This window comes from Biomphalaria glabrata, chromosome 7 (assembly GCF_947242115.1).
Source record: "Biomphalaria glabrata chromosome 7, xgBioGlab47.1, whole genome shotgun sequence".
Taxonomy (NCBI): domain Eukaryota; kingdom Metazoa; phylum Mollusca; class Gastropoda; family Planorbidae; genus Biomphalaria; species Biomphalaria glabrata.
The window spans coordinates 5,808,252-5,835,730 of NC_074717.1; the positions used below are offsets into that span (position 1 = coordinate 5,808,252).

General features: G+C 33.9%; 1 protein-coding gene across 11 annotated transcripts in view; it reads right to left on the reverse strand.

Moving 5' to 3' along the window:
- The window catches only part of LOC106062566 (CD109 antigen-like), a 104,325-nt gene that overhangs the window by 24,372 nt on the left and 52,474 nt on the right, over positions 1–27,479 (reverse strand). For 4 of the 11 annotated variants that reach the window (XM_056034859.1, XM_056034857.1, XM_056034858.1 and 1 more), the window contains exons 16-18: positions 26,941–27,117; positions 26,775–26,849; positions 6,068–6,191 (exon numbers count right to left, since the gene is read on the reverse strand). In XM_056034859.1, the coding sequence (XP_055890834.1) occupies positions 6,068–6,191; positions 26,775–26,849; positions 26,941–27,117 (376 nt within the window). Of the gene's footprint in view, positions 1–984; positions 1,094–6,067; positions 6,192–11,748; positions 11,861–17,189; positions 17,302–21,232; positions 21,351–25,154; positions 25,261–26,774; positions 26,850–26,940; positions 27,118–27,479 lie in introns of all 11 variants that reach the window. The other 7 variants (XM_056034868.1, XM_056034867.1, XM_056034865.1 and 4 more) reach the window with 7 other exon arrangements.

Below are 27,479 nucleotides of genomic sequence, written 5' to 3' on the forward strand. Positions count from 1 at the left end.
TATATATGCTTAAAATTACATATTGCTTTGAATACATATGTTTTAAATGGATTACATGCAATTAGAGCTTATGTCTCAAAGGAAAAAGCATGGCACATAGTGTTACATAAGCGAAAGTAGCCAAGACTTTGCCAAGGTAGGTATAAGTATAAAGATTAATCAATGCAAACAAATGTGAATGTCATAGCAACAATGAAGCTAAGAAATAAAAAGATTCCAAACTTAAAACTTCAATAGTTCACAACATAGAAATAAATGTTTTTAGAGCATGGAATGGGTTGCCTGAGTCAGCCAGGAAAACCAGTGACTTGGCAGAATTTAGGTCATTGGTTCATAGGCATGACTAAAGACATGACGCGTAGGACGTAATCATCTTTTTTTTTAAGTAACCTCTGTATTATATAAGATAAGATAAGATAAGAAATGTATCACAACATAGTAGTGTGTTTGGATATAAAGGTATCCATAATTCTGTATCAACACTATAAGAATCTATACAACATTAGCACAATGTCAGCATTACATATCAGTGAGGAAATGAGTTGATAGAAATTTTTTTATAACAAGGATCAATGGTATTTCAAAGGTGCATATGTTTTTGAATAATAGTCTCCAAAAACATCTACCCATAAAGATTTTTTTTAAAATAGCTTTTCTATAGCACAACTTTCATGCTTATAGCATGCTCAGAGAGTTACGGTCAGATCTATGGACCAGTAAGGGAGGAGGGGGTAAACACAACTCTGCTCTAGTCGGGTGTTGAACCTCAATCCCCCTTCATAGGTAGCCAAGCCAAGTGCATGTGTACTTAGCCTCTCAGCCACACATTGCATATTTTGAAGCTCCAAAGAGTCGCTGGAATATTGGAATAATTTAAATAATCTAAGTATTTGATTATCACTAAAAAGCCAGTATTTCCACACAAAAAATTAACTTAAAAAAAACAACAACTCAGAACCGCAAATGAATCTCAACGCTAATCACCCAGACTATCTTCACCATTACCAGCCCTTGATGCCATGGCCAAGAACCTAGGGGGCTGTCCATTATCTACTACAAGAGTTTCATCAATGGCAACCTTTATTTGGTAGTGCTGAAATCAGTTGATGGAGAAAGATAAAAACTATAACACATGGAAATCAGATCAGAAAGAAAACAATACAACAATTTATGCCACCATTGTCAAGTAAGAGTTCTGGCTTCACTTTTTAGTAATCTAACATCAATGATTGCCATTTCTGTATCTTCGGTATAGTTGTTACAAAGGTTATATCAACTGACGCTGTCTGTCTATCTGTTGTCTTTCTCTGTGTGTCTGTTTAAAAATGTTTACACATTATTTCCACCACACCCACTCTCAGATAAAATTGAAACTTTGCACAATTATTCATTGGCATGGTCAAAACATAAATCAATTTAAAAAAATGAACTAATTAGTCAATTTATTACTGGTAATTCATTACTTTGTTTGATACCAACAAGGGAAATTAGTCCTTCTCTATTCACAGATACGGCTAAATAAGTAGGGTTTTGTTTCTGAGCATGTTATTTCTCCCACACCCATTCTTAGATCAAAACAACTTTATATTGTACCTAATAAAACCTGAATCTATTTTTAAAAAATAATCAATTAGTCAATTAATTATTGGTAACTAATTATTTTGCTGATATCAGAAAAGGAAAATAACTTCTACATTATTGAGAGATATAGCTGTACGCAAAGAGTTCTTTCCCTTTGAAAAGCTTTTTTTTTTTTTTTTCAACATATTTTTTTAATTTTTGCTTGTTAGTAAACATATTAGAACAAATGCCTTAATAATCTCAAACGCCTTTAAATATCACAGTGTGGAAAGATGAGTAGAATAGAATGTCACAGTGTATTGGTGAATTCAATGAGAAATACAATTATTCCAATTAAGTTTTTCAAAAATACTTTTTTAAAATATTTAAACTGGAGTTAGATTTCAATGAAATCAAATTGAGATTGGCACTAATGTTGTGAAATTATATTTTTCCAGATTTTTTTTTCTTAATTGTTTTTATATAGCGTCCAATCTCTTTTGTTAACCAGTGGAGTGGGAGAAGGTTTCCGTACTGCCTTTAGGCGCTCATTAACCCTTAACGTGCTGAGCTGTTTTACAATGAGTGCATACAAAATGGAATTGCGATTCTAATGTTTTTAGGCTAAACTACCACACGCGCCTAAAGGGTTAAACACAACTCTGATTTGGGATTCAAACTCAAGCCTCCTTGTAAGCTGGCCAAGCCATAGCCACATGGTTTTGTCCTCTCAACCAACTTAAAGCCTGTAAATTTTTTTTCCTTCTTAAGCTACAAAAAATAAGCAGAAGATTGTGAGACCAACACAACTAGCAACATATTTAGCAGTCTCTGAATCTGAGGGTCTCTCTTAAAAAACCTGAATGAAATGATTCTACCATCCAATGTCTCAGGTCATGTCAACACTAGGGCATGACATCCTTAATGTCATCTTATAAGTCTAAAAATACAACATCCAACTCTGGCTACACCATGTTTTGTCTGACATTACTTTATACATTTACTACGGAGCTTTCCAAATTATCTTCCCTTTATATTTATTCTCTTCATTCTGTAATTCAGTTTTTTAATTTACTCATTTGAGAAAATTACTTTACCGAATCCCTCAACTTCAAAGTTTAAATTTTGCTCTGAAGACACACATTTGGAAAGCTCTGCAAGCTTGAAATGTTTCATAAGTTTCAAGGAAAGAAGATTACATCAGTCAACACTAGTCAACAGAATACAAAGCAACAGAACAAGTAATACCAGTGATGTACCGATAAAAGATATGTTCAGTTTATATGCAAATATCTTGTTCAATAAAGAGTCTGCTGTCAAGTTCGACACACAGGACAAATGTAAACTCTGGAATAAGAGAATGACTTAATATTTGTCACAAGGCCTGGGAAAAATATTTCGAGACCTTGGAACCTTATAATAATATCCCGCTGCTAAAGATAAAAATTGAATTACTGTAAAATCAATCATGATATTTTCATTTAAATGAGCTCCTCTGTTTCTATGGCTGATGGTTAATGAGGGTGTCATGTGGCCAGATCAATGACCAACCACACTTACTTCCCCTACTAATGTCAAATACTTACAAAAGACAGATATACCTACTTAAACATGATGTACTGTATTACACAACACAATTATACTGACTTTCACAAGACTTGATATACTGATTTACACAAGACAGATATACTGACTTATAAAAGACAGATGCACTGATTTACACAAGACAGATATACTGATTTATACAAGACAGATATACTGACTTACACAAGACAGATATACTGATTTATACAAGACAGATATACTGATTTATACAAGACAGATATACTGACTTATAAAAGACAGATGCACTGACTTACACAAGACAGATATACTGATTAATACAAGACAGATATACTGACTTATACAAGACAGATATACTGATTTATACAAGACAGATATACTGATTTATACAAGACAGATATACTGACTTACACAAGACTTACACTGCTAAGAGATGGACACCAGAGGATAGTAGGAAATGACTTTAAATGAAACATTGCCATTGAAAGAGGTTCTATCCAAGGCCAAAGACAGAGAGGAATGGAGAAAGACTGTCGACTAATTTGGTGTGGTGCCCCAACATTCCAACAGGGATAGGTGAGATCAACAAAGAAATGCAAATAATGGTAATCTAATGTTCCCTGGATAGCAGTTCTATGCTTTAACAATCCAGATTGTGTTGAACAATTAAAGATTTTAACAGGCAGAGATAATGGATTAACAAAAAATAATGCTGTCACTTGCTAATGCTTCTGGTGCATACAATTAAAAATGGGATTTCCACTACCGCTAAACTTTTAGAATAAAACAGAAATATAAACATATGCATATATATATATATTATCTATATAGGTATCTATGCATAAATAAAGTCCCAACTCAATTGTAAAAAAAAAACAGCAGCTAGACAAGAATGAAATTTTTTATTTTTTTTTAGAATTTTGCAAGAAACACTACAGAACATTTTGTTCCTGCTAAAAGAAAGTGTGTGTGTGTGTATTTCAACTGAAAGAAAAATGTTTAAAATCATAATAAACTTAAATAATTACAAAATTCCTAGGTTCTTTAAACAAATGTTCTCAATTTTTGACCTTCTTTGGTGACACATCTCACTTCAGTGACATGGATATTACGGTGAATCTATATTCAGTAAAATATTTATTATGTTGTCATTAAATACTCAACTTGTTTTGTGAGCCTTAGTCTATTGAGTTTTCTACAACCTTGTGAGTCAGAGAAAAATCCATACAACTCAATACAATCGCTACTACTAAGTATTAGTATATATTGCAACTGGAATTTTTTTTTTTTAAAGTAAGTCCAACAGAGATAAATGCCCAGGGGTCTCCCACCACACAAATTTAATTTAGCCCCAGACTCAACAAGTTCAAAAGTATTAATTAATTAAGTATAGATTTTATATAGCGCTACTTTCATGCTTATAGCATGGTCAGAGCTTTATGGTTCAATCTCATTTGTGGACCAGTGGGGAGAAGGGGGATCTGGGAGAAGGTTTTCCGTGCTGCCTTTAGGCGCTCAGTAAACACAATGCTCGAGTCGGATGTTGAACCTCGAGCCCCTTTCATAGGCAGCCAAGCCTAGACAGATTCAAACGTACTTAGCCTCTCGACCACTAATCCCACTCTGGTGCCTTGAAGACAATGTCATTGGTCAGATAAGAGAGATCATTGCGCTAACAAAAATGTATTGGAGCTTAACTCCTAACTTACGATACCATTGTTGATTTGACCCCATTAAATTTACTTAAATTTGGTTTTATACACTTTAATTTGTGATATATTAACAGAGCATGCATTCTTCTATATTTATATACCTAATATAACATTTCCTGATTACATACAAAAAAGTTATTGAAGTTTAATCATAACAGGGTAGTGAAACACAAATGAGGAGAATGTATAATTCCATTGAAACAAGGAAAATAATTACGGAGAGAAAGAGTTAAACTAAACACTGAGTTGAAAACAAATTCTTATATTTCTTTTGGTTTTCAATTCTTTTAAAACATTGCTTTCAGAAATGTTACACTCTACAATAAAAAAAAAAGCCAAATTTGATTTTCCATATGACTTCTTTTCAATTTGCATTTTTTTTTTGTAAAGTGATGGATAAAAACATCTTGAGTTAAAATCTTAAGCTATTCAACCCAATCTGGATTGTTAAAGCATAGACCTTTTCATATATAGAGGTAAGAGGGTAAAACCTTATAATAAAGTTTGACTCAAATATTGGATATGCATACACTACAAAATGGAGAAAAAAAAAGGTGACCCAGGCAAATTTCGACCCAAGCAACTTCTAATCAAACGGAAATAAAAGAAAACAACTTTTAAAACTAGGGAAATTAAGCATATAATCAAAATCAATGTGTAAAATATCTATAACTGGCCATGAGCAGGTTGGTCATATAGTAGATATCATAATGCTGATAAAATAGAAAATAAGCAATCAGTTAAAGTACATGGCACATTGAGAATTGAATTGATTGAAAGGTCAATGAAGGAATCTTTCTGAATTTGAATAGAATGTGCTACCATGCAGCATGAGTTTATGTGCAAAATGTATTTTATCTTATAGATTGCAGATACCACGTCAAAAATAAAAAAAGAAAAAGAAGACATTTTTAGTTTAGCTCAAGTTGTCCAAATAAATGTAAGTGTAAGCTAATAGTAGGAAGTGAAATACAAAACAAGTCAAAGTCAACTAGTCATTATTACATGTCAAACAAAAACAAAGAAGCCAAAGTCAACTAGTCATAACCTTTAAAAAAATATTTTGTGACAGTTAATACATAAACAATCATTGAGAAACTGTTGTTTTTTTTTTAGTCATTACATAGTACATGGACAACAAAGTCATGTAGCCATTACATAACATGTAACGTACATAGGAAGGTAAAAGGCCAGGCTGCAAGCATGTGAAAAAAAAAACACAAAAGACTAACCAGGTAGTAATTCTGTTGCAGAAGTTTTTTTCAACATTGGGCCACGATTAATCATTAATTCTTTTTCAAAGAGCTGGTTTCTGCTCCACACACTAGCATCAGTCAGATAAAACAATTTGTGGCGCTGATGAATGGATGGAAGGTAATGTATTTACTATAGAAATAAAATCTTTCTCTCCTTAGATATGTCTTTGCATTTGGGAAGCGTGGTCGAGAGGCCAAGTGCGCTTGAGCTTGGCTTGGCTTGGCTACCTAGAAGGGGGCTCGAGGTTCGACACCCGACTCGGGCAGAGTTGTTTTTACTGAGCGCCTAAAGGCAGCATGGAAAACCAACTCCTAGATACCCCCTCCCCCCCCCCCCCCCCCCCAACTGGTCCACAAATGAGATTGGTCCACAAATGAGATTGGACCAAAAGCGCTCTGAGCATGAAAGTAGCGCTATATAAAAGCTATAATATATATACCATCATTAATAGACTACAGCACCAAAGTTATAAAGCCTGCAATACTCTTTCATTGCTTCTTTTTTTAATTTTCTTTTTCTGGTGTGGAAAGTTGAAATTAGATTAGACTTTGATCCTTTTGGTAATATATGCTTATGAATCTATATAAAAAATGGAGTGAAAACATACTCTTGTACTGCAAGTCTGAGACAAGAGGGATGATGGTCAGTGAAACAAGAATAGCAACATCGAGTTGTTTATAGAACACCTTACGGCAACTTACAACTATCATAAGTCAACTCACCGCCTGCATGGCAGACAAGTCTAGGACCACTAACTAAAATCTTCAAAAAATGAAAGCACAGGATTTCATCTAGTGCACAAAAAACTTGATGTATAAAAGCCACAATAAAAAAACTGAAAACACTCCAAATTTTGAGAATCAAAATAAATGATAGCTAAACTTCACATTGCTTTGTCAGACCCAGTTGGTCAAACTTTCTGAGTCTTATTGGAAACTTTGGATTTGTCTTAATGGTAACCTCACAGATAGAATTAGAGATCACAGTAAGGACACTATATCTTAACTAGACTGCAGGTGGACAAAAGCTTTGTCAGTACGAAATGTGAAATGAGGAAAAGTATGCAGGTGGCATCTGGGTTTGCGTAGTCATGAGAAACACTGCACTCATCCTTCATCTTTTTAATCTAAGACACAGCCATTATTATCTGTGATCAACTACTTCTGTCAAGGGCTGGAGTTTTTCTATGCCTCTGTGATATGCATGTTCACAATAAAAGTCTTATCACAACAGCAGCAATTAGAGACTCGAACTTTGCTAAGTCATTGGTTTTACTAGTAACTTTAGGCAACCCATTCCATGGTCTAAAAAGAAAGAAGGGCTTGTGCAAATTTGTCCTAGCATATGGAATAAAGAAATGTACTTCATAAGGGCAGGAGTTATTGAGGGGGTGGATAGCACAGCATTATAGACCATATATATAGAACAGGCTATAGTAGTACAGGAATACTAAATTCTAAACAGAGATCTACTTGTGGGAGAGCCACATTGTGTAAGTAACAAAAAATATGATGATTTCAATCTAAACAAAATCACCTTGTCATGGCTGTGTTGTCAAAACAAATTTGTTGTATAGTTCTAAGACGTTAGTAAGACATAGGATGTGACAAAATGACAAATAGGTACCCTGGACAGACAAACAGAATGAAAAATAATATGGAAAAAAAAACATATATATTATATATATATATATATTTTTTTTTACAGCAGCTGTTTAGTGCTTATGAGTCAGAGAACAAGTCAGAGCTTATAAGAGAACAAGTCAGTGCTTAAAAGAGAACAAGTCAGTGCTTATAAGAGAACAAGTCAGTGCTTATAAGAGTATGAGTCAGTGCTTATAAAGAGAATGAGTCATTGCTTATAAGAGAACCAGTCAGTGCTTATAAGAGTACGAGTCAGTGCTTATAAGAGTATGAGTCAGTGCTTATAAAGAGAATGAGTCATTGCTTATAAGAGAACCAGTCAGTGCTTATAAGAGTATGAGTCAGTGCTTATAAGAGTACGAGTCAGTGCTTATAAAGAGAATGAGTCAGTGCTTATAAGAGAACAAGTCAGTGCTTATAAGAGAACAAGTCAGTGCTTATAAGAGTATGAGTCAGTGCTTATAAAGAGAATGAGTCAGTGCTTATAAGAGTACGAGTCAGAACTCATAAGAGAACAAGTCAGTGCTTATAAGAGAACGAGTCAGTGCTTATAAGAGTACGAGTCAGTGCTTATAAGAGAACAAGTCAGTGCTTATAAGAGTACGAGTCAGAACTCATAAGAGAACGAGTTAGTGCTTATAAGAAAATGAGTCAGTGCTTATAAAGAGAATGAGTCATTGCTTATAAGAGAACAAGTCAGTGCTTATAAGAGAACAAGTCAGTGCTTATAAGAGTATGAGTCAGTGCTTATAAAGAGAATGAGTCATTGCTTATAAAGAGAATGAGTCAGTGCATCAATAGTACAAAGCCAGCTATTGTGACAGCTCATTTGTAACTACACTTTGACAATATGGCAGGAAGTCTGCCTGATGGTTTGGTAAGCCCTTTGAACTGTGGCCTCGATGGTAGGGAGGTTTGAGCTATGATGTAATAACATTCAATTCTAAAGGAACATCTGAGACATGTAAAAACAAACATTCTTAAGAAACCCCTATTTTAGCCACTGAGACCATGGGAATTGGGGGGGGGGGGGGGGACAATCAAGTTTTTCACTCCCTGCCAACTTGAAGAGTTTTTACTTTTGACTACTGAATTCTCTTGACTGTTAACAAGTTGATTACTAATTGATGAAAATACAATGCTATTTGTAATTAGTGTCACTGATTTGTGGTCAATTCTGAGTCTCTTGATAAATATGGAGCAAGATGGGAGGCACTTGAGTGGGAGGAATAGTTAAGGTTGTTTTCTGTTTTGGGTTTTTGCAACTCAAGGTCAATTTTAGTGAGTGAAGAAGAGGAACAAGATTTTATTTTTTTTATCCTGAGAGGAGTTTATTTCATTTATTATCAAGCGAGAAGACAGTAAATTATTTTCTAATTAAATTCATTGAAGATGTAGTATTGATTTTCTAATATTGGATACATTAAAGATGTAGTATTGATTTTCTAATATTGGATACATTAAAGATGTAGTATTGATTTTCTAATATTGGATACATTGAAGATGTAGTATAGATTTTCTAATATTGAATACATTAAAGATGTAGTATTGATTTTCTAATACTGAATACATTAAAGATGTAGTATTGATTTTCTAATATTGAATACATTAAAGATGTAGTATTGATTTTCTAATACTGAATACATTAAAGATGTAGTATTGATTTTCTAATACTGAATACATTGAAGATGTAGTATTGATTTTCTAATATTGGATACATTAAAGATGTAGTATTGATTTTCTAATATTGGATACATTGAAGATGTAGTATTGATTTTCTAATATTGGATTCACTGAAGATGTAGTATTGATTTTCTAATATTGGATTCACTGAAGATGTAGTATTTATTATTAGTTATTATCATTATGGGACAATATCATTGTCAAAATGTCATAGATCTGCTCATGTACTCTTGCTGGTGATTCCTGCATCTTTATCTACAGTGCTTACGAGTTTCCTCATTATTGTACAGAACAAATGGAAAGACATGATAGAAAACCTTGACGCCGCGCTGTGAAAACTGGAACAAAAATTGCAGAGGACAAGAAAACTCAATGGACAAACTATAGATATACATTATAAACTATATGTGTCAGTAAATTGGAATTATCAAGTGTATGGTATGGACATTGTGAGAAACATAGACACATCTGCAAGCAATACAGTACATGACAATAAAACAAAAATTATACTAAAATATATGTATTAGTGTGAGTGTTTAGGTATCCCTAGAGAAAATTGAGTTTTAGGTCTAGGATATCGATTTTTAACTAATAACATACATAAGTAGATCAATCATTTTTCTTTACATTACAATCATTTTTATTGCTTAAATCTGTGTCTAAAACATGTTTTTTAAATGTTTTTGTAAGGTCTATGAGACAAAATCTTAATAAAATTTATACTTTAAACTCATTTTTCTCAAAATGTTAGTTTTTGCATATGTCATTGTGCTTTACTAGGAATTTCTCCTAAACTACTTGATAGATTTTGATGAAATTTGAAACACTTCTTAAGGACATCATTAAATTTACTCGTACAATGATTTTTTTCAATATTTTATTTACTTTTTTTTAAAAAGAATTTTTAATTAATATTTATCCTGTTTTTTTTTTGGTCTAAAAAATACTAAAAATTCAAAAATTTGTAAAAAAAATTAACATACTTAAATCTTTAATTCTGACATTGTATCAATTTAGAGGATCCTTTTTTCTTATCTTTTAATTCAATTTCATGTATTTCTGATCAATAGTTTTTACAAAATTCAGACTTTTAATTTGTATACAATAAACAATATGGCCGCCGTTACCATGGCAACCATCATTCAAAAAACTTTTTTTTAGCATTATTTATTTTAGAATATCATTATATGTTACCATAACAAATTTCAAAGGCCTAGCTTCAGAAATAACAAAAATAAGATTTTCAGGGATACCTCCCCTTAAGAATATACATAAAAGGTACAGTCAAATTTTAGCTAGCCTACAAGACAGAGTTAATTTTAAAAAAAAGGTTAAGTCTGATTAACTGAACTTAATTAAGTGGAAAAATTTGAGCACATCAGAAACACAAGCAATAGAACAAAAGAAAACTTATTAAAAACTTATATGCTTATTTAAGGGAAAGAACTACTAAAACTTACAAGGGTTTAGCTCACTATCTACTATATAAAACAAAATTAATAAAATAGTACTAAATGATTAAATAATTGGTTAATGTTTGGATTGATGGACTATGAATAATTCTGCAAAATTTCAACTTGATCCAAGAATGGGAAGTGGGAGAGAAAACGTGTCAAAAGGTAATAAAGGCATTAAATCCATACATACATCCACAACTCTCACTAAGTAGCATTTATTCCCCTATATTTCCATATCAAACAAAATAATATTATAAGTCACTATTAATGATTTTATTGGTTATTTTTTTTTAATGTTTCATGTCTAGCCAGGTTTAATAAATAATTGTGCAAAATTTCAGCTTTATCTGAGATTGGTTAATGGGAGAAAAAACATGTTCAAACTTTTTACCAGACAGACAGACAGAGTTAATATAAGCTTTGTAAAAACACCAGACACCGCCTGAACTTACAAAAGTGGCTTGCACTGACCTTGGATATTAAAATGATTAATTTTTTTAAAATAGTTTTCAATTTTATTCTACACTAACACAAGTCACATATGTTTAGATGAACTAATGCACCAAACAGTGCAGCTCAAGATTTGTCTACACTAAATTTTTACTGGTGTAAATGAGCTGAACTACAATCATAAACATTTTAAAATGCTACTGTTTAAGTTTTGTGCTGAGTATGTGCATTTAAAGCAATCAGAGGGTTAACTCTATAGAGTGAAGATTGATTAGACTCTATATAGTGAAGATTGACTAAACTCTATATAGTGAAGATTGGTTTGAAATAGAGAATGTGTACACACAGAGAATACTACAAAATTAACAAAAAAAAAAAAAAAGGTTACCCTGGCTACTTCTAGAGAAACTAAAAGTGACTAACTTTTAGGACTAGGGGCATCATTGGCTTGGACCAAGATAGCGTTCACAGGTATTGGAAACTCATGGAGATACCTAGCCATGCTCAGATTGGTCATATAGGAGACATCATAGCGCTGATAAAACAGAGAATAGGTGATCAGTTAGCTAAAACTTCACTGAACATTTCTTTGTAGTATTAATGTGTTTACAATGGCTAAACATGTTATCAGGAAATGCTGTCAGTCAGAATATATTATAAATATATATATATATATAAATATATACTGAATATAAATGAAAAGCAGCACCAGGGACTAAGACTAATACATGCCTAAGGGCTGTCTGTGTTGGCTCTGCTGAAATCATTACTGAACACGGGTATGGCGAGGTGGGGTCTGGGTTAGTTGGGGGCATGAGACATTTGACCACTGGGTTGGTAATTTGCATATGGGCGAATGATTGTGAACCAGAAGAATGTTTTTGGGATATTCCGATAGCAGAATGTTACTGCTAGGCTGTGTTTTCCTTTCCAGGGTCAATGGTTTGAGCCTTGGTAGGCGCAATCCTTTATTTTTGTCGTATTTAATTAGCTACTTTCGTCATTTAAAAACTTGGTCCCTGATGCTGCTTTTCATTTATGTTCAATGTGACTGCGGGTCAGAAAGAGTTTACTTTGACAGAGTTCAAATAATACTTAGTATGTTTTTATTTAATGATTGGCTTTACTTTAAACATCAAACTGTATTTTGATAGACCATTGCAACCATCATAGACCAACAGCAAACATCCCAACAAAAAATTTCATTTTTTAATAGTATTAATATAAACAAACAGAGTTAAGAAAAAACAAGGTTACAAAGACAGTTTGTGTGGAAACACAAACTCAAAATCTGCCCCCAAAGTGGTCCACCCAGGCAGACTTCAATATTTTCAGAAAGAACATCTGAATGAAATCATATCAAAGACCAATGACAGATAAGAATGGTGAAAGAAGGTTGACAGATCTTGTGTAGTGCCCCAAGGGTCCAGCAGATCAAATGATAGGTGAAAGTGAATGTAAAGTTAGATGTGAAACTGGCCAAACTAGTTTCCCTTTCAGACATTGTGGTCTATAGGGCAGATGATTTAAAGTTCATCTGTTTTTGTGGCCTTAGGTTAATGAGGGTGTCATGTAGCCAGCACAGCGACCAACCGTCTTTACTTTTCCCCAACTAATGTCAGGTACCAATTAGACCTGGGTGGACTCAGATGCGCCCAAAGATTCCATAGTTGAAAATCCCAATCTTCACCAGGATTCGAACCCGGGCCCCCCGGTTTAGAAGCCAAGCACTTTACCGCTCAGCTACTGCGCCTCCCCTGGCCTAACTGAAGTTTTATAACTGATGTAATTGTTTTGAAAAGGCTCAATCCCTTATTCGAATCCTCAAGAAAAAAAACATTTCCGTAATTTAAAAAAAAAATGGGACAAGAAAATGCAGTTTACAAGATTACTATGAGTTTTAAATTATGTCTAACTTATAATGCATACCGTACTAAATAGATTTTTTCTCTTAAATAATAGTAAACATCTGTTTGTGTGCAAATATAGAATTTATAATAATAGAACTTACATAAATGTGTTAAAAATATGAAAAAACGGTTGTCTCCCCTAATAAAGAGTGTTTAATAGTTAATAGTAGTAAAAGGGGTGTATTTTTATGAAAAAACTGCTTGCATAAGTGATTTAAAAAATTAGATTTTTCGCTTTCAGAAAAGAAAAAAGTAGCTGTTGCATCAGAACTTTGAATGGTCTAAAATATTGTGATGTTGGATTTTCACTATCTTTTCTAGTTTACGAGATCTAAACAGGACAGTCGGACAGACAGTTCACACAAAACTAATAGCGTCTTTTCCGTCTTTTCCAATTTTGGGGGCAGCTAAAAAGAAAGTGTATACTCATTATTCTGGGAATGAATACCCTCTAAACCAATATGTAACATTGTTGCGCGACTCCCTCTTGATACAGCTACTGAAGAAGAATGGCACAATGACCTCAAGGAACATGACAAGATGAATCCAAGAGTAACAGTTGCATGTTACTTTATTCACTATAGGCCTACTAACAACTAAACACTGTACAATGGTATCCCAAAACACTGACTGATCAATGACTCAACTTAACTGTAGCACAGACTAAAAATGCAAAATACCTAGGTTTTATAATAAATGAAAAACTGTCAGTGAATCCCCATATTGATGAGACTATTATAAAATCAGACAAAGCATTAGGGTTTATTAAAAGAAATTTCTATAGATTAAATAAGAACATAAAACTAATATGCTATTTAACTTTAGTTAGGCCAATAATAGAATATGCTTCCTCTGTTTGGGACCCCTAAACTCAAAAAAACATTAAGAAACTGGAACAGACACAAAATAGAGCATAACAAACGAATATTCACATTTAACTAGAGTAACACCTTCAGTAAATTCACTAAGTTTAGAAAGCCTTCAGGATAGAAGACTCAAAAGTAAAGTAGCAATTATACATAAAACACTGAACCATAATCTCCAAGTACAAAACCTAATACAATATTCAGATAAAGGCACATTCCTTGTTCCATATGCTAGGAAAAATGTGTACAAATACTCCTTCTTCCCTAGTGCTATAAGGGCATGGAATGGGTTGCCTGAGCTAGCCAGGAAAACCAGTGACTTGGCAGAATTTAAGTCATTGATTAACATGCATAACAAGTAGGACGTAATCATCTTCTTTTTTGAAGTAACATCTGTATTTTATAAGATAAGATAACTGGAAAACTTATTTCTCTCCTTAGAAACCAAACGTAAACCATGCTGTCTGTCAGAATCCAATAAAAGAAAGAAATATACTTGAAAGTAGTATAAGTTGACAGTCAGAATCTATTGATGTAAAAATATATTTAAAATTGTATATGTTGACAGTCTAGTGCATGGGCATAGCCAGGATTTTGTTTCCGGGGAGGGGGGGGGGGATATATATGTATGTATGTGTGTTTACATAATTAATCTTTATTACATTCTGACCCTTCATTCTTACGGAAGACGTTTATTGTGCCCTAGAATATGTTCTTCCTGGAGATAGTGGAAAAATTGTAGACTCCTCACCGCTAAGCACTATTTCCAGTATTGAAAGCCAACAAAATGCATATTCTGAGGTATCTACAGTGCATTGTCCTGCTATTAAAAAGTTTTATTTCAAAAACCTAATGTGCTATTCTTACTGACTTAGACCCTCGCCATTATATCACTGGCAACGTCTGAAGCCTCTTCTCACCTGCTCTAAGGACCTCCATGAAATATGGCGCCAAGTTGTACTAGGATATCAACACAACTCTTATTATGCGTAATTCATTTTGTTGGAGAACATGTCCTGCAAACCTCATGCAACGCTCTTTCACAACCTTACTACCAGTTTGGGATAGGATTTGCTTGATTTAGACCCGATCTCTATAACTGACTCCTAAAATCTGTCTTAGCCATCTTTGTTGAGACACATTTAGTGTTTTTCAATTTTGGCAGATGACTATTCACTGCACTTTATTAATGGAGCTCAGCCACCGGTACAAATGTGTAACCTCTCTTGGCTATGCTCTTGGAATTAGGTGACTGTAAATTGCTTTAGTTTTTATATCGAAAAGGGAAGTTTTATCATCAAAATCATCTGTTCGGGGATTTGAAAATAAAAAATCTCTGGAGTTTTTTTGTTTTTTTTTTTAATTCAAAACGCCATTTAGCTACGGTCATAGTTTGCTTTAAATTAATATTGAAGATAGAGGTTTTCAACCTCAAAACTCTCTGTAGGGGGATTTCGCTCAAAACCCCCCATTGGCTTGGCTACATTTAAAGAATTTCAGTGTGTAATTTGCTTTTATTTTTATATTGAAGAGGTATTTTTTAGCATCAAACCCCTCTGAAGGGGGGTTTAAACTCAAAACTCCCTTTGGCTACGCTCATAGCATTTTGAGTGCGTAATTTGTTTTTTTTTATATTGAAAGACATATTTGTTAGCTTCAACCTCGCTGAAGGGGAGTTTAAGCTCAAAACCCCTTTGGCTACGCTCATAGAATTTTGAGTTTGTAATTTGCTTTTTTTTATATTGAAGAGAGGGTTTTATCGAAAATTTTGGAGGGGGTTTTAAAATCAAAATCTTCCTTAACTGTGCTCTTGGAATTTGGGGATTTTCGTTTACATTTTTTGTTTTGTTTTGTTTTTTAGAAGAGAGAGATTTAACTGCTAAACCCCCTGGTAGGGGTTTTAAACTCAAAACCCTCTGGGCTGTGCTGGGCCAAGTGATTGTTTAGTATTAAAATCTCACCTAAAATAAACAAAATAAAAATAAAAAATCAGTCCGACAGTCTAATGATAGGGATAATATAATATATTTGGAAATTGTATATGTTGACAGTCTAGTGATAGGGATAATAAAATATATTAGGAAATTGTATATGTTGACAGTCTAATGATAGGGATAATATAATATATTTGGAAATTGTATATGTTGACAGTCTAGTGATAGGGATAATATAATATATTAGGAAATTGTATATGTTGACAGTCTAGTGATAGGGATAATATAATATATTTGGAAATTGTATATGCTGAAAGTTTAGTGATAGGGATAATATAATATATTTGGAAATTGTATATGCTGAAAGTCTAGTGATAGGGATAATATAATATATTTGGAAATTGTATATGCTGAAAGTCTAGTGATAGGGATAATATAATATATTTGGAAATTGTATATGCTGAAAGTCTAGTGATAGGGATAATATAATATATTTGGAAATTGTATATGTTGACAGTCTAGTGATAGGGATAATATAATATATTTGGAAATTGTATATGTTGACAGTCTAGTGATAGGGATAATATAATATATTTGGAAATTGTATATGTTGACAGTCTAGTGATAGGGATAATATAATATATTAGGAAATTGTATATGTTGACAGTCTAGTGATAGGGATAATATAATATATTAGGAAATTGTATATGTTGACAGTCCAATGAAGATTTTAAAAGCCAGATTGAAATGAGGTTTGTAAAAGGAACATTCAGGATTTCTGCACATCAGAAAAAAAAAGTTTAAACCCTCTGAACTATACAACCTTGGAAGTTGAAATTACTAATAGTAACATACACACAAAAATAATAAATGGCAGTAAATGATAAAAAAAAATGTTCTTCTGTTTTATATTTTTTTCAACAATTACACAAAATGACATTTGACAATAAATGTATGCCTTGAACAGAGCAACTGAAGTCTTGCTTTCACTGGTATAAATGAACCAAACATTTCAACATGTTCTGAATGTTTAAGTATTAGGTTCAGGTCAGAGAGTTTAACTGAAATAAAGACTCGCATATACACATGCAACACTACAAACTGGCAAGGTTATCCTGGCTACTTCTAAACAAGAGAAACTAAAAGAGACCAACTTTTTAATCTAGGCCCACCATCGGCTGCCTCAGCCACAAAAGCTTTCTGAAGAAACACCTCTAAGTAATCACTAGCCATGCTCAGAGTGGTCATATAGCAGACATCATAGCGCTGATAAACAGAGAATAAGTTATCATATATCTACATTAGACACAATAACACAATATGATCGGGATAAATTTATGAGAACTCAAGGAATACATTTATGAGAACTCAAGAGATAAATATATGAGAGAACTCAAGGGATTAATATATGAGAACTCAAGGGATAAATATATGAGAAAACTCAAGGGATTAATATATGAGAACTCAAGGGATAAATATATGAGAACTCAAGGGATAAATATATGAGAATTCAAGGGATAAATATATGAGAACTCAAGGGATAAATATATGAGAGAACTCAAGGGATAAATATATGAGGACTCAAGGGATAAATATATGAGAGAACTCAAGGGATAAATATATGAGAGAACTCAAGGGATAAATATATGAGAACTCAAGGGATAAATATATGAGAGAACTCAAGGGATAAATATATAAGGACTACATATGCTGCTTGACAAAATCTACTGATAGGAATAATAGTGGAGAGTTTCACACTAAACTAAACAAGGTCAAGGTTGATAAATTGAACTTCACATTTGCCAACTAAGTAACAAGCAAAATAAAAAAAAAAATAATTAAAAAAAAAAAGCTTGTAAGAGTGTATCAATTAGTTTTGTATCACTCATGTCATTCAATCTGTAATAGATGTAGACTAACAATAATAAATCTGTGCAATTAGAAATAGTTTTTACCTATTGTTTTTGTTTAGCGCAATTTCATGCTTTTAGCGTTATCAATACGCTATGATCCTATCACTTGTCTGGACCACTTGGTAAGGAGAATCTGGGTATCTGGGTGATTGCTTTTTAAATGTATTTTTTTAAAGAAAGGGAACGATCTGAATTCGAACTTGTGGGCTTAAGCCTTCTCAGGCTTCTCAAGCCAAAGCCCCTAGCATAGATTCTATGAACATGGAAAATTGTATAGTTATCAATTGTCTCTATTTCATGTTTGTGTTCACTAAGACTAATATAAAGGGGACTAATTCAGCTTATGCCACCACTTCTGTCAAGTACTATTTCTTTCCCCTGTTTGAGATACACAACAAAATAATTTATTACCAATGATTAATAAACTAATTGGTTAATTTTTTAAAATTAATTCTTGTGTTGTCAGTCAAAAGAAATAATTGTGCAAAAATTTCAGATTGATCCAGGTTCGGGTGTCGGAGAAATAACGTGTACAAATGTTTGACCAGACAGACAGAGTTGATATAAGCTTTATAACTGAGCTATAATTGTAACAGTATCTCAATGCATGGCAGTTGATCTCCATTACCAAATCCCCGTTATTGCCACTTTGCCCATTTGTTTTTCAATACCACACGAAGTCATAGAGTGAAAGTCTAATGCTTCCTTCATATTGAAATTCAGCACAGCTAAAATGGTGGACAAAAATTATCATATGCCTAAAAAAAAAACAACATACAGTTTATCAAGCCTTCCTAATTTAGTATGTTGGTAACACCAAAAAGCTAGCTATAAATCTATTTTATAATCTAATTTATATTTAGGATAAGAATTTATATATATGAGAACTCAATATGCTGTCAGTCAATTTCTACTATGATGGCAATATATAAATATAAAATAAATAATCATAATATATTCCTAGCATGTCTTATCTTTCCTTTGTTTAAACTTGTGAATAACACTTTTTTATAGTATACCCCACACAATGGTAGACACTTTATAAACACAATTAATCTTTCCTTTCATTTTAATAGATTAAGTAACTGTATGTACAACAGTGTGTGAGCTATTAAAGCAAGACAGTGACTATAAGGAACAGATCTTCAACTAGATATAGAACTGAAAGAATGGAAGAATAGTCTGAGACTGTATGCTGGCCTGTTTTTCAGTGGAGCTTGTGATGGGTAAGAAATACTAGAATTCATGGGTCTATATGTTAGCTACCTATCAGCGTGTAGCAAGGCAGGAGTCAGAACCTACTGAAACTTTTGAGAGGGATAAGATAGGGAAATTCAACACAGAACTTCTTAAGGCAAACATAGCTAATAATGGCTGTCTGGTAGTGCGGTTTGCAGGCTGGACTGTCGTTCAGATTCATCGATGGTCCTGGATTCAAACCCTGCCCGCTCCCATCCCCGTCGTTATGCGGGAGGTTTGGACTAGGAAGTAATTATCTTCAACTCTGAAGGAACATCCGAAACATATAAAACATTTTAATTATCCTTTGCAATTAATTGGTACATACAAAAGAATGTTAAAAAAAATTAATTAAGTACCCCTTCAGACCTTGCAATCTTCAGGGCTAATGATGTAAGGTCACCTTTTTCTGTGGCCAACAGTTATTGAGGGCATTATGTGGCCAGCACAATGACCAGCTGCCTTTACTATTACCCAACAAATGTCGGGTACCCATTAGAGCTAAGAGGACTCAGAGGGGCCATAAAGATCCTGAAATTAAAAATCCATGTCTTCACCAGGATTCGAACCCAGGACCCATGGGTTAGGAAGCCAAGCACTTTACCACTGAGAATGTGGTATTTCAGTGAATCAAATAAATAGTATTTAAATATTTATTTACCAAGCTTATTAACTTTTTTTATTGACACAGATTTTAATCAGAAGAAAAAATGTGTATTAAAATAGCAAAAATCATATCAATAGTAAGACAATGCTGTTGAAACACAAGACAATGATGTCACAATGTTACTAGGCAGAATCATAACACAGAAATAAGCACACATGTCAACACAGCAAAGGCTCTGTGCTTTTAAAAGTTCTTATGGATAAAAGCTGACTGAAATGGGCAGATGATGAACCAAACTCAGACTTACAACCTATTGCTGATAAGATGAACCAAACTCAGACCTATAACCTATTGTTGACAAGATGGGACAAAATTGAACTGAAAACCTTTTGTTTCACTTGTGACAAACTCAAACAATCTCCTGTTGACAAGATGGGACAAAATCAGCCAACAGCCTAAGGTTTGACATAACATAACAAATTCAAACCAACACCCTAATGTTTGACAAATTTAACAAACAGCCTATTCATGACAAGAAGGTAGAAAATTTAAACCAACAACTCATGGGACTCTATAGAAATACATAGAAATCTAATTAGCTTTAGAAAACAAGGCTCAATATTTAATCAATATATTAAATACATACATTGGAAAGACAGCACTACAAACAGAGATGTCCTTGCTAATGCTGGACAGTATAGAGGGACTTCTTAAGGTCCAACAGTTACACTGGGCAGTGCACGTATCCCATATGGGGGACAAACCTATGCTAAAAGTAGTCTTTTTTTGGCGAGTTGAAATGTAGTTGACATAACAGAGGTGCCCCACTAAAACACTTTAAAGACCAGCTTAGGCATCAACTTGCTTTAACTGACATAGAAGAGAGCACCGGTTGCATGCGGCTTTAGAATGAGACAGCTGGAGGTCACTTATACACATTTGATACCAAAAGAAAATCCACTGTCGAAGACAGACATATTCAGCGAAAAGAAAATCTAATCGACCACCGGCGGACAATGGTTATGCCTGAGCTGGATGTGGCAAAGTATGCAGGTCACAGCAGGGGCTGCGTAACAATGGGAAATAATGCATTCCTCATTAATCTTCGGACTCGAAGATAAGCCGTATTATTTTTATTATATTGGATTTGTCATTAAATACAAATGAAAAAAAAAATGGAGAAGAAAGCTGTCTTATCATTTCCTCTGTGAAGTCTCTGTCTCACTGTCACAATAACACAAGAAGCCAACTAGGCATTACCTTTCAAAAACATTCTGCGACAGTTTCCTGGTCAATTAATAAACTTGTGTAGAGAAACTGGGTTTGTTTGTTTTTTAGTCACAACATATACTTTTGACAACACATACATAAGGAGGGAAAGAATCTTGGCTGCAAGCATGCAAAACAACAACAACAAAAACACAACACTAAAACCAACCATCTTCAATTTTAACAAAAGATTTTTCCATGAAAACATTTGGAACATTAATCTTTCTGTGAACGAACTCTTTTCTGCTCCAAACCCTAGCATCAGTCAGATAAAGCAATTTGTGATGCTGGTGATGAATGGATGGAAGGAGATTTAGTATAGAAATAAAAATCTCGTTGTTCATTATCTATTTATTATATATTCATTTGCACACAGTCATTAAAATGTATGGTGACTCGACAAAATAGTGCCAACAAATAAGTGCAAAATTTCACAACAAAATAGCGTGGAATTAAATATGTGTATAAAAGTACTGGATTTGAGTAAGTGAAGGTCCTGGGCAGCATTTTTCACTGATGTCCCTATCTTCTTCAATATTAATAGATCTAAAAGTAGGCCATATTTGCAGAGAAAGAGAGCACTTTAAAATTTAATCTCATTCTCCATTTTCACCAATGTTTTAAAATACATAGTTTGCTAAAAATATGTTTGTGGTTCAAAGGTTAGGCTTATGATAATGTGTGTGCTACACATGTGTTTTAAAGTATAATCAGAAATCTTGATTATCTTTTTGATCACATCAGGGTGTCTCAACATTGGCTAACTTTTAGGAGTACAGAATTTGTTAAGCTGGGGATCACATTTTTTATCTGTAAATACTGCCTTTGAAGAACTGATTGATGCTCGGCCAGATGTTGTAGGGAATCTTATGATTTTTGGAAGTACAACTATATTGGTCACCAGAGATGATGCCACAAAGTGACTCTAAGATTTCTGATAGCATTATGGAATGTTAGAGGTCAGACACAGGACAATCTACCTTTAACTCTTTCAGTGCAGCGTTACTCTCAGCGAGTAACTTCGCTAGCCGTGGTGAGTGCGGCGTTACTCTCAGTGAGTAACTTGGTTTATAATATTTATTTCACTCTCTTTTTTATGTTAAACTTTTTGTTTCTCTCTTTTTTTTTTTTTTTTTTGACTTCCTGGATGTGGGAGTGATTGTTCTTTCTTTTGATAGTAAATTCGATGAAGTACCAACACTTAAAAAAAACAAAAAAACATTATGTTAATGGTTCCCCTTGTTTACTTTATTTCCCAAGACCCGAAAAATGTAAATAATACAATTTCGTAGTGCATTTCATCATCTTTTATGAAAGTGTTTAAATGTATTTAGTATTGTGATTTTCTAAATATTTATAGACTAAATGTTTAATTAAAAAGTTAAATCTTTCAGTATATCAATTTTTTAATGAATTTAAAAATATTTTCTTTTTCCATACTCAGTTTAAAATTAATGAAAACAATTTTTTGTTTGAATAATTTATTTGATTTACTTTACTTTTGTAGCTCATTCATTTTCCTTTAAAATAAAATCATATATGCTAAATTATTTAATAAAATAAAAAAGTTATATTTGTTTTAGTAGCTCAACCCCCCTTGAAAATTTGTGTTTGTTCTGGAAAACTCCATTTTTTCGATAAAAAAAATTCGGACTTAAAGAGTTAACTAACAATTCAGTGGATGACGCCAGAAAGTGACTCTAAGATTTATGATAGCATTATGGAATGTTAGAGACCAGACACAGGACAATCTACCTTTAACTAACAATTCAGTGGAGGTATGGCACCATGCTTTAATGTCTACAAGTTTAATGCTCACTTCCTCAGAGAACAGGAGAACACTAAGAACAAGATTCTGATGTACAATGCTGGAGAAAAATGTAAGGCTACAAGCAAGACAAAGTACCTAAAACTTAACAGACAACTTGCAGCTATATTGCCAAAGTAGGGAAACAAGCCACTGAGTTTCTATGTGACATTGCATACAATTTAACTTAGTGAAAATGTGTGAGCGTGTTGTGTTAATCAGACAAGTATGGAAGTATCTTTGAGTTTTTTTGAAGTGCACTTTTGGAATTTAAACAAATGATCTATTTTGAAATTCTTCATTTTAGCTAATTATAATTATTGCATAATGTTTGCATATTTATATTTTAAGTTATCTTAAGTGTTCCTGCAAAATGATTTTAAAATAATGATAAAATTAAACTAAAAAAAATATTGGCTTTTTTAATATTTTAAGATATCTATAGTATTTCTTGCAAAATTATTGAAAAATATCTTTTCAAGGCTACTTTGTTGGTACTATTTTGTCTGGGAAGTTAAAACTACAGCTGACTTTGTCAAATCTACAATACTCTTTCAATGGATCATCTGGTGAATATAGAGTTGGCAGGGACTTAAGTAGGTGACAAGCTTACAAAGGACGTAATCTTCTTTTTTGAAGTGACATCTGTAGTTTATAAGAGGATAAAATGTATATAAATAATAGTTTGACAAAGTATGATTTCCAATGAAACAAGGACTGAGTGATCAACCATTGCATGGCCAGCTCACCAACTACTGAGTGTTCAACCACTACATGGCTAACCCCTGAGTGTTCAACCTCTGCCTGGTTACCCAAGATTTTAACCATTGAATGGCAAACGCATGAGTGAACAACCAATGCATGGCTTAACCCTGAGTGTTCAACCACAACATGGCTAACTCCTGAGTGAACCACTGCAAGGCAAACACAAGAACTACTGACAATCAAAGGCTTTTCAGTAATACAAAGCACAGATTTTCATATAGAGAACAAATAAACTTTGTTGTATAAAAGCCATATAGCAGTAAGCAGCAGTCTTTTTTTAGCAGAAAACACACCAGAAGTCTGACATCAAAATAAGACACAGATAAACTTGACACTTCTTTCCCAGAAACAGTTAATCAAACTAGCAGAGTAATATTTGATTCAGTTCTGCAGTCACTCTCCCCCTCATAGCGTCAGAGATAACATCATGGACACTGTGATCAAGTTCTCCAGTCAACAAGTTTCTCGAATTAGCCACCTGCTATAGAAACAGTATAGAGGGCCCCACAGTTACACTGGGCAAATGAGTTTCTCTAATTAGCCCCCTGCTATAGAAACAGTATAGAGGGCCCCACAGTTACGCTGGGCAAATGAGTTTCTCTAATTAGCCACCTGCTATAGAAACAGTATAGAGGGCCCCACAGTTACGCTGGGCAAATGAGTTTCTCTAATTAGCCACCTGCTATAGAAACAGTATAGAGGGACTTCTTATGGCCCCACAGTTACGGCAAGTATCCCGTATGGGGGGCAAACATATGCCAAAAACAGACTTTTTTTGGTGAGCTAAAATGTGGTCAACGTAACAGACATGCCCCATGGAAATGCTTTAAATAACAGCTTAGGTGTCACGTATCAATTTAAATAAACCTAATCTAGGGTAAAATAAACTTAGGATTTAATTCACGCGCTGGAAAAAACCCACGAGCTGGAGAAACCTATGACGTCACACATCCGGTGATCGTGACATCTGGGGGGTAATGATTGCAGCTTCAGAACCAGACAGCTGGAAGTCACTCACAAAGGCCGCGGGATACACCTTTGAGACCAAAAGAAAATCAGCTGCGGAGGACAGATGCAGACGGTGAAAAGAAAATCTTAATTGACCACCGGCAGACAATGGTTATGCTTTCTCCGGATGTGGCAAAATATATAGGTCACAGATGGGGCTGCATGGCCACGGGAAATACTGCATTCCTCATTCATCTTTGGGCTCAAATACAAGCCTTATTATTAATTATAGAAATAGGAATTCCTCAGGATCTATTTGTAATGATCAAAATGTTAAGACAAAGAAAAGGGCTGGAGATATGAATTATCTAGTGCACATCATCCACAGACGCCATGCTGTTAATTATAAGACACAAAGAGAACTTGCTTTGAAGCTGACAACCATACAAGGTTAAGGATAAATAGAAAGCATTGTCAAAGATAAACTGTAAGAGACACTGGGTTTCACATAACAAATTGGACAAGGCCATCCTGTAAGTAGACACCAAAATATTTTCCTCAGATCACTCACAAATTTCTTCTCCAGAGCCTTCATCATCCATGTACTCATACTCAAAAAATTCATGATAATAAGCAAACCTGTGCTGGTAAAGCTCAGAAGGAATCAAAGAGTACTTCTAAAGAAAAAGACATTTTAAACAAGAAAGATCAAATAATTCAGGTGCTTTAGGCCTTAAATTGATTTTTTTTTTCCACCCCAGTTTTGATATCTTTTTCTACCCAACAAAAAATAAAATACAATAACTATTTGGTGGGCATATAAAAAAACACAACCTAGACAGAACTCTAAATGACTGCACAAAAAAACAAGAAGAAAATGAAGCATAAGAATCTGTAGTAGAGGATGAAAGTCATAAATAAACAGAATTTTAAAGTAACTTTGGTAAGACAAAGATGGACAAAATAACCATTCAACTTTTAATTACCTTACCAGACCACATATATGTATCCCTCAACAACCTCATCTATCTATCTATAAATCACCTATCCATCACCTCACTACACCCTGTTCTGTCATCTACTGGACACCTATCTTATCTTATATAATACAGACGTTACTTCACTAGATGGTATGCACTCTGGACTGATGTCCCAATGGTCCTGTGTTCAAACCCATTCTGCAGGGTGGGTCTGGGATTGGAATTTTAAACCTAAAGGAACATCCAAAACATGTCAAACAAAAACAATTTAAGACGATCACCTCACTAGACCCTGATAAATTGGACTATCAATCATCTTAGTAGACCCTGTTAAACAGTACTATCAATCATCTTAGTAGACCTGTTAAGCTGGATTATCAATCATCTCAGTAGACCCTGTTAAACAGTACTATCAGTCATCTTAGTAGACCCTGTTAAACAGTACTATCAATCATCTTAGTAGACCCTGTTAAACAGCACTATCAATCATCTTAGTAGACCCTGTTAAACAGCACTATCAATCATCTTAGTAGACCCTGTTAAACAGCACTATCAATCATCTTAGTAGACCCTGTTAAACAGCACTATCAATCATCTTAGTAGACCCTGTTAAACAGTACTATCAATCATCTTAGTAGACCCTGTTAAACAGTACTATCAATCATCTTAGTAGACCTTGTTAAACAGTACTATCAATCATCTTAGTAGACCCTGTTAAATTGGACTATCAATCATCTCAGTAGACCTTGATAAATTCATCCCCTCACCAGATACTGTTAATGCCTCTCTCATTGTTCTGCAATTATCTCATTTGATTCTAACATTAGAATACAAATTACTCATTCTTTTACAGGCACACCACTTTAAATTCAATTCAAAAAAGATACCCATGCCTCAAACTGCTCTATGACATTGTTGCTATATAAGTTGTTTTTTTCTAGATAACTTAACAGCCTGCTCTTTTCATACAATTTTTTTCTAGCCTCATTTTCAGTAATGGGCCACAGGAACATTTAATTGTATTAATACCTAGCATACAATGTTATGTCAGATTTTTCTTTGCAATCAAAACTAGATTGAAGGTTGTAAGATTCTAGATTCTTCCTAGACGCACAGCAATGTTAGGTCACTCTTTCAGAAGCACCCCAGAATTAGTCGATAGACATAGACTATTAGGTCACTGTTTCAGAGTAAACCATGTTTTTTTTTACCTCAAAATAAGCTGCCGCTGAGGACAAGGTCACTGATTCATCCACCTTGTCAAAACTGGACAGGCCAGACACAACCTAAGAATCAAGACCCAAAAAAAAAGTCCTTCAAAAATTAATCTCACAAGTTCAAGTTCTAGAAGTGTGCAATGAAAATGCTTTGCCTCACCTTATCCGTGTTTAGGTCAGTGCTTCCCTGCAACAGCACGATGCTCTGATCTACGGCCAGGTAGAAGACGTCATGCTGGCCTGGCATTTCATTGGAGCCATCTAGTCGGGAGACATCCACCTTCATCTCCACCTCAGTGCCAGTTCTTGTCTCTGATGCCTCAAACTCAACTTTCACCTGAATCAACAAGTAAAACTTGTCATTGCTTGTTATAATTTCTTTAATAATACAAGAATGATTTCTGCTCAAACTGTTAAATCTGCCCCCTCCCCTTTCCAAATCTAAGTCAAAGTATACCCCCCCCCCTCAATTAAACTCTTTAGCACAAAGCAATTTGTCCCGAGGAATAATCATATCTTCTAATATATAAAGTAGAATGTAATGAGTATGTATGCCTCGCACAGAAATCTAAAACCTTTTGACCAATCTTGATATTTTTTTACTTGGCATAAATGTTCCTTAGATGATGGCAGAGACCATAGTGTATGGTTAATGTCCCACAACTGGAAAGCCCTAAAAATAAAATTCCTAAATTTATC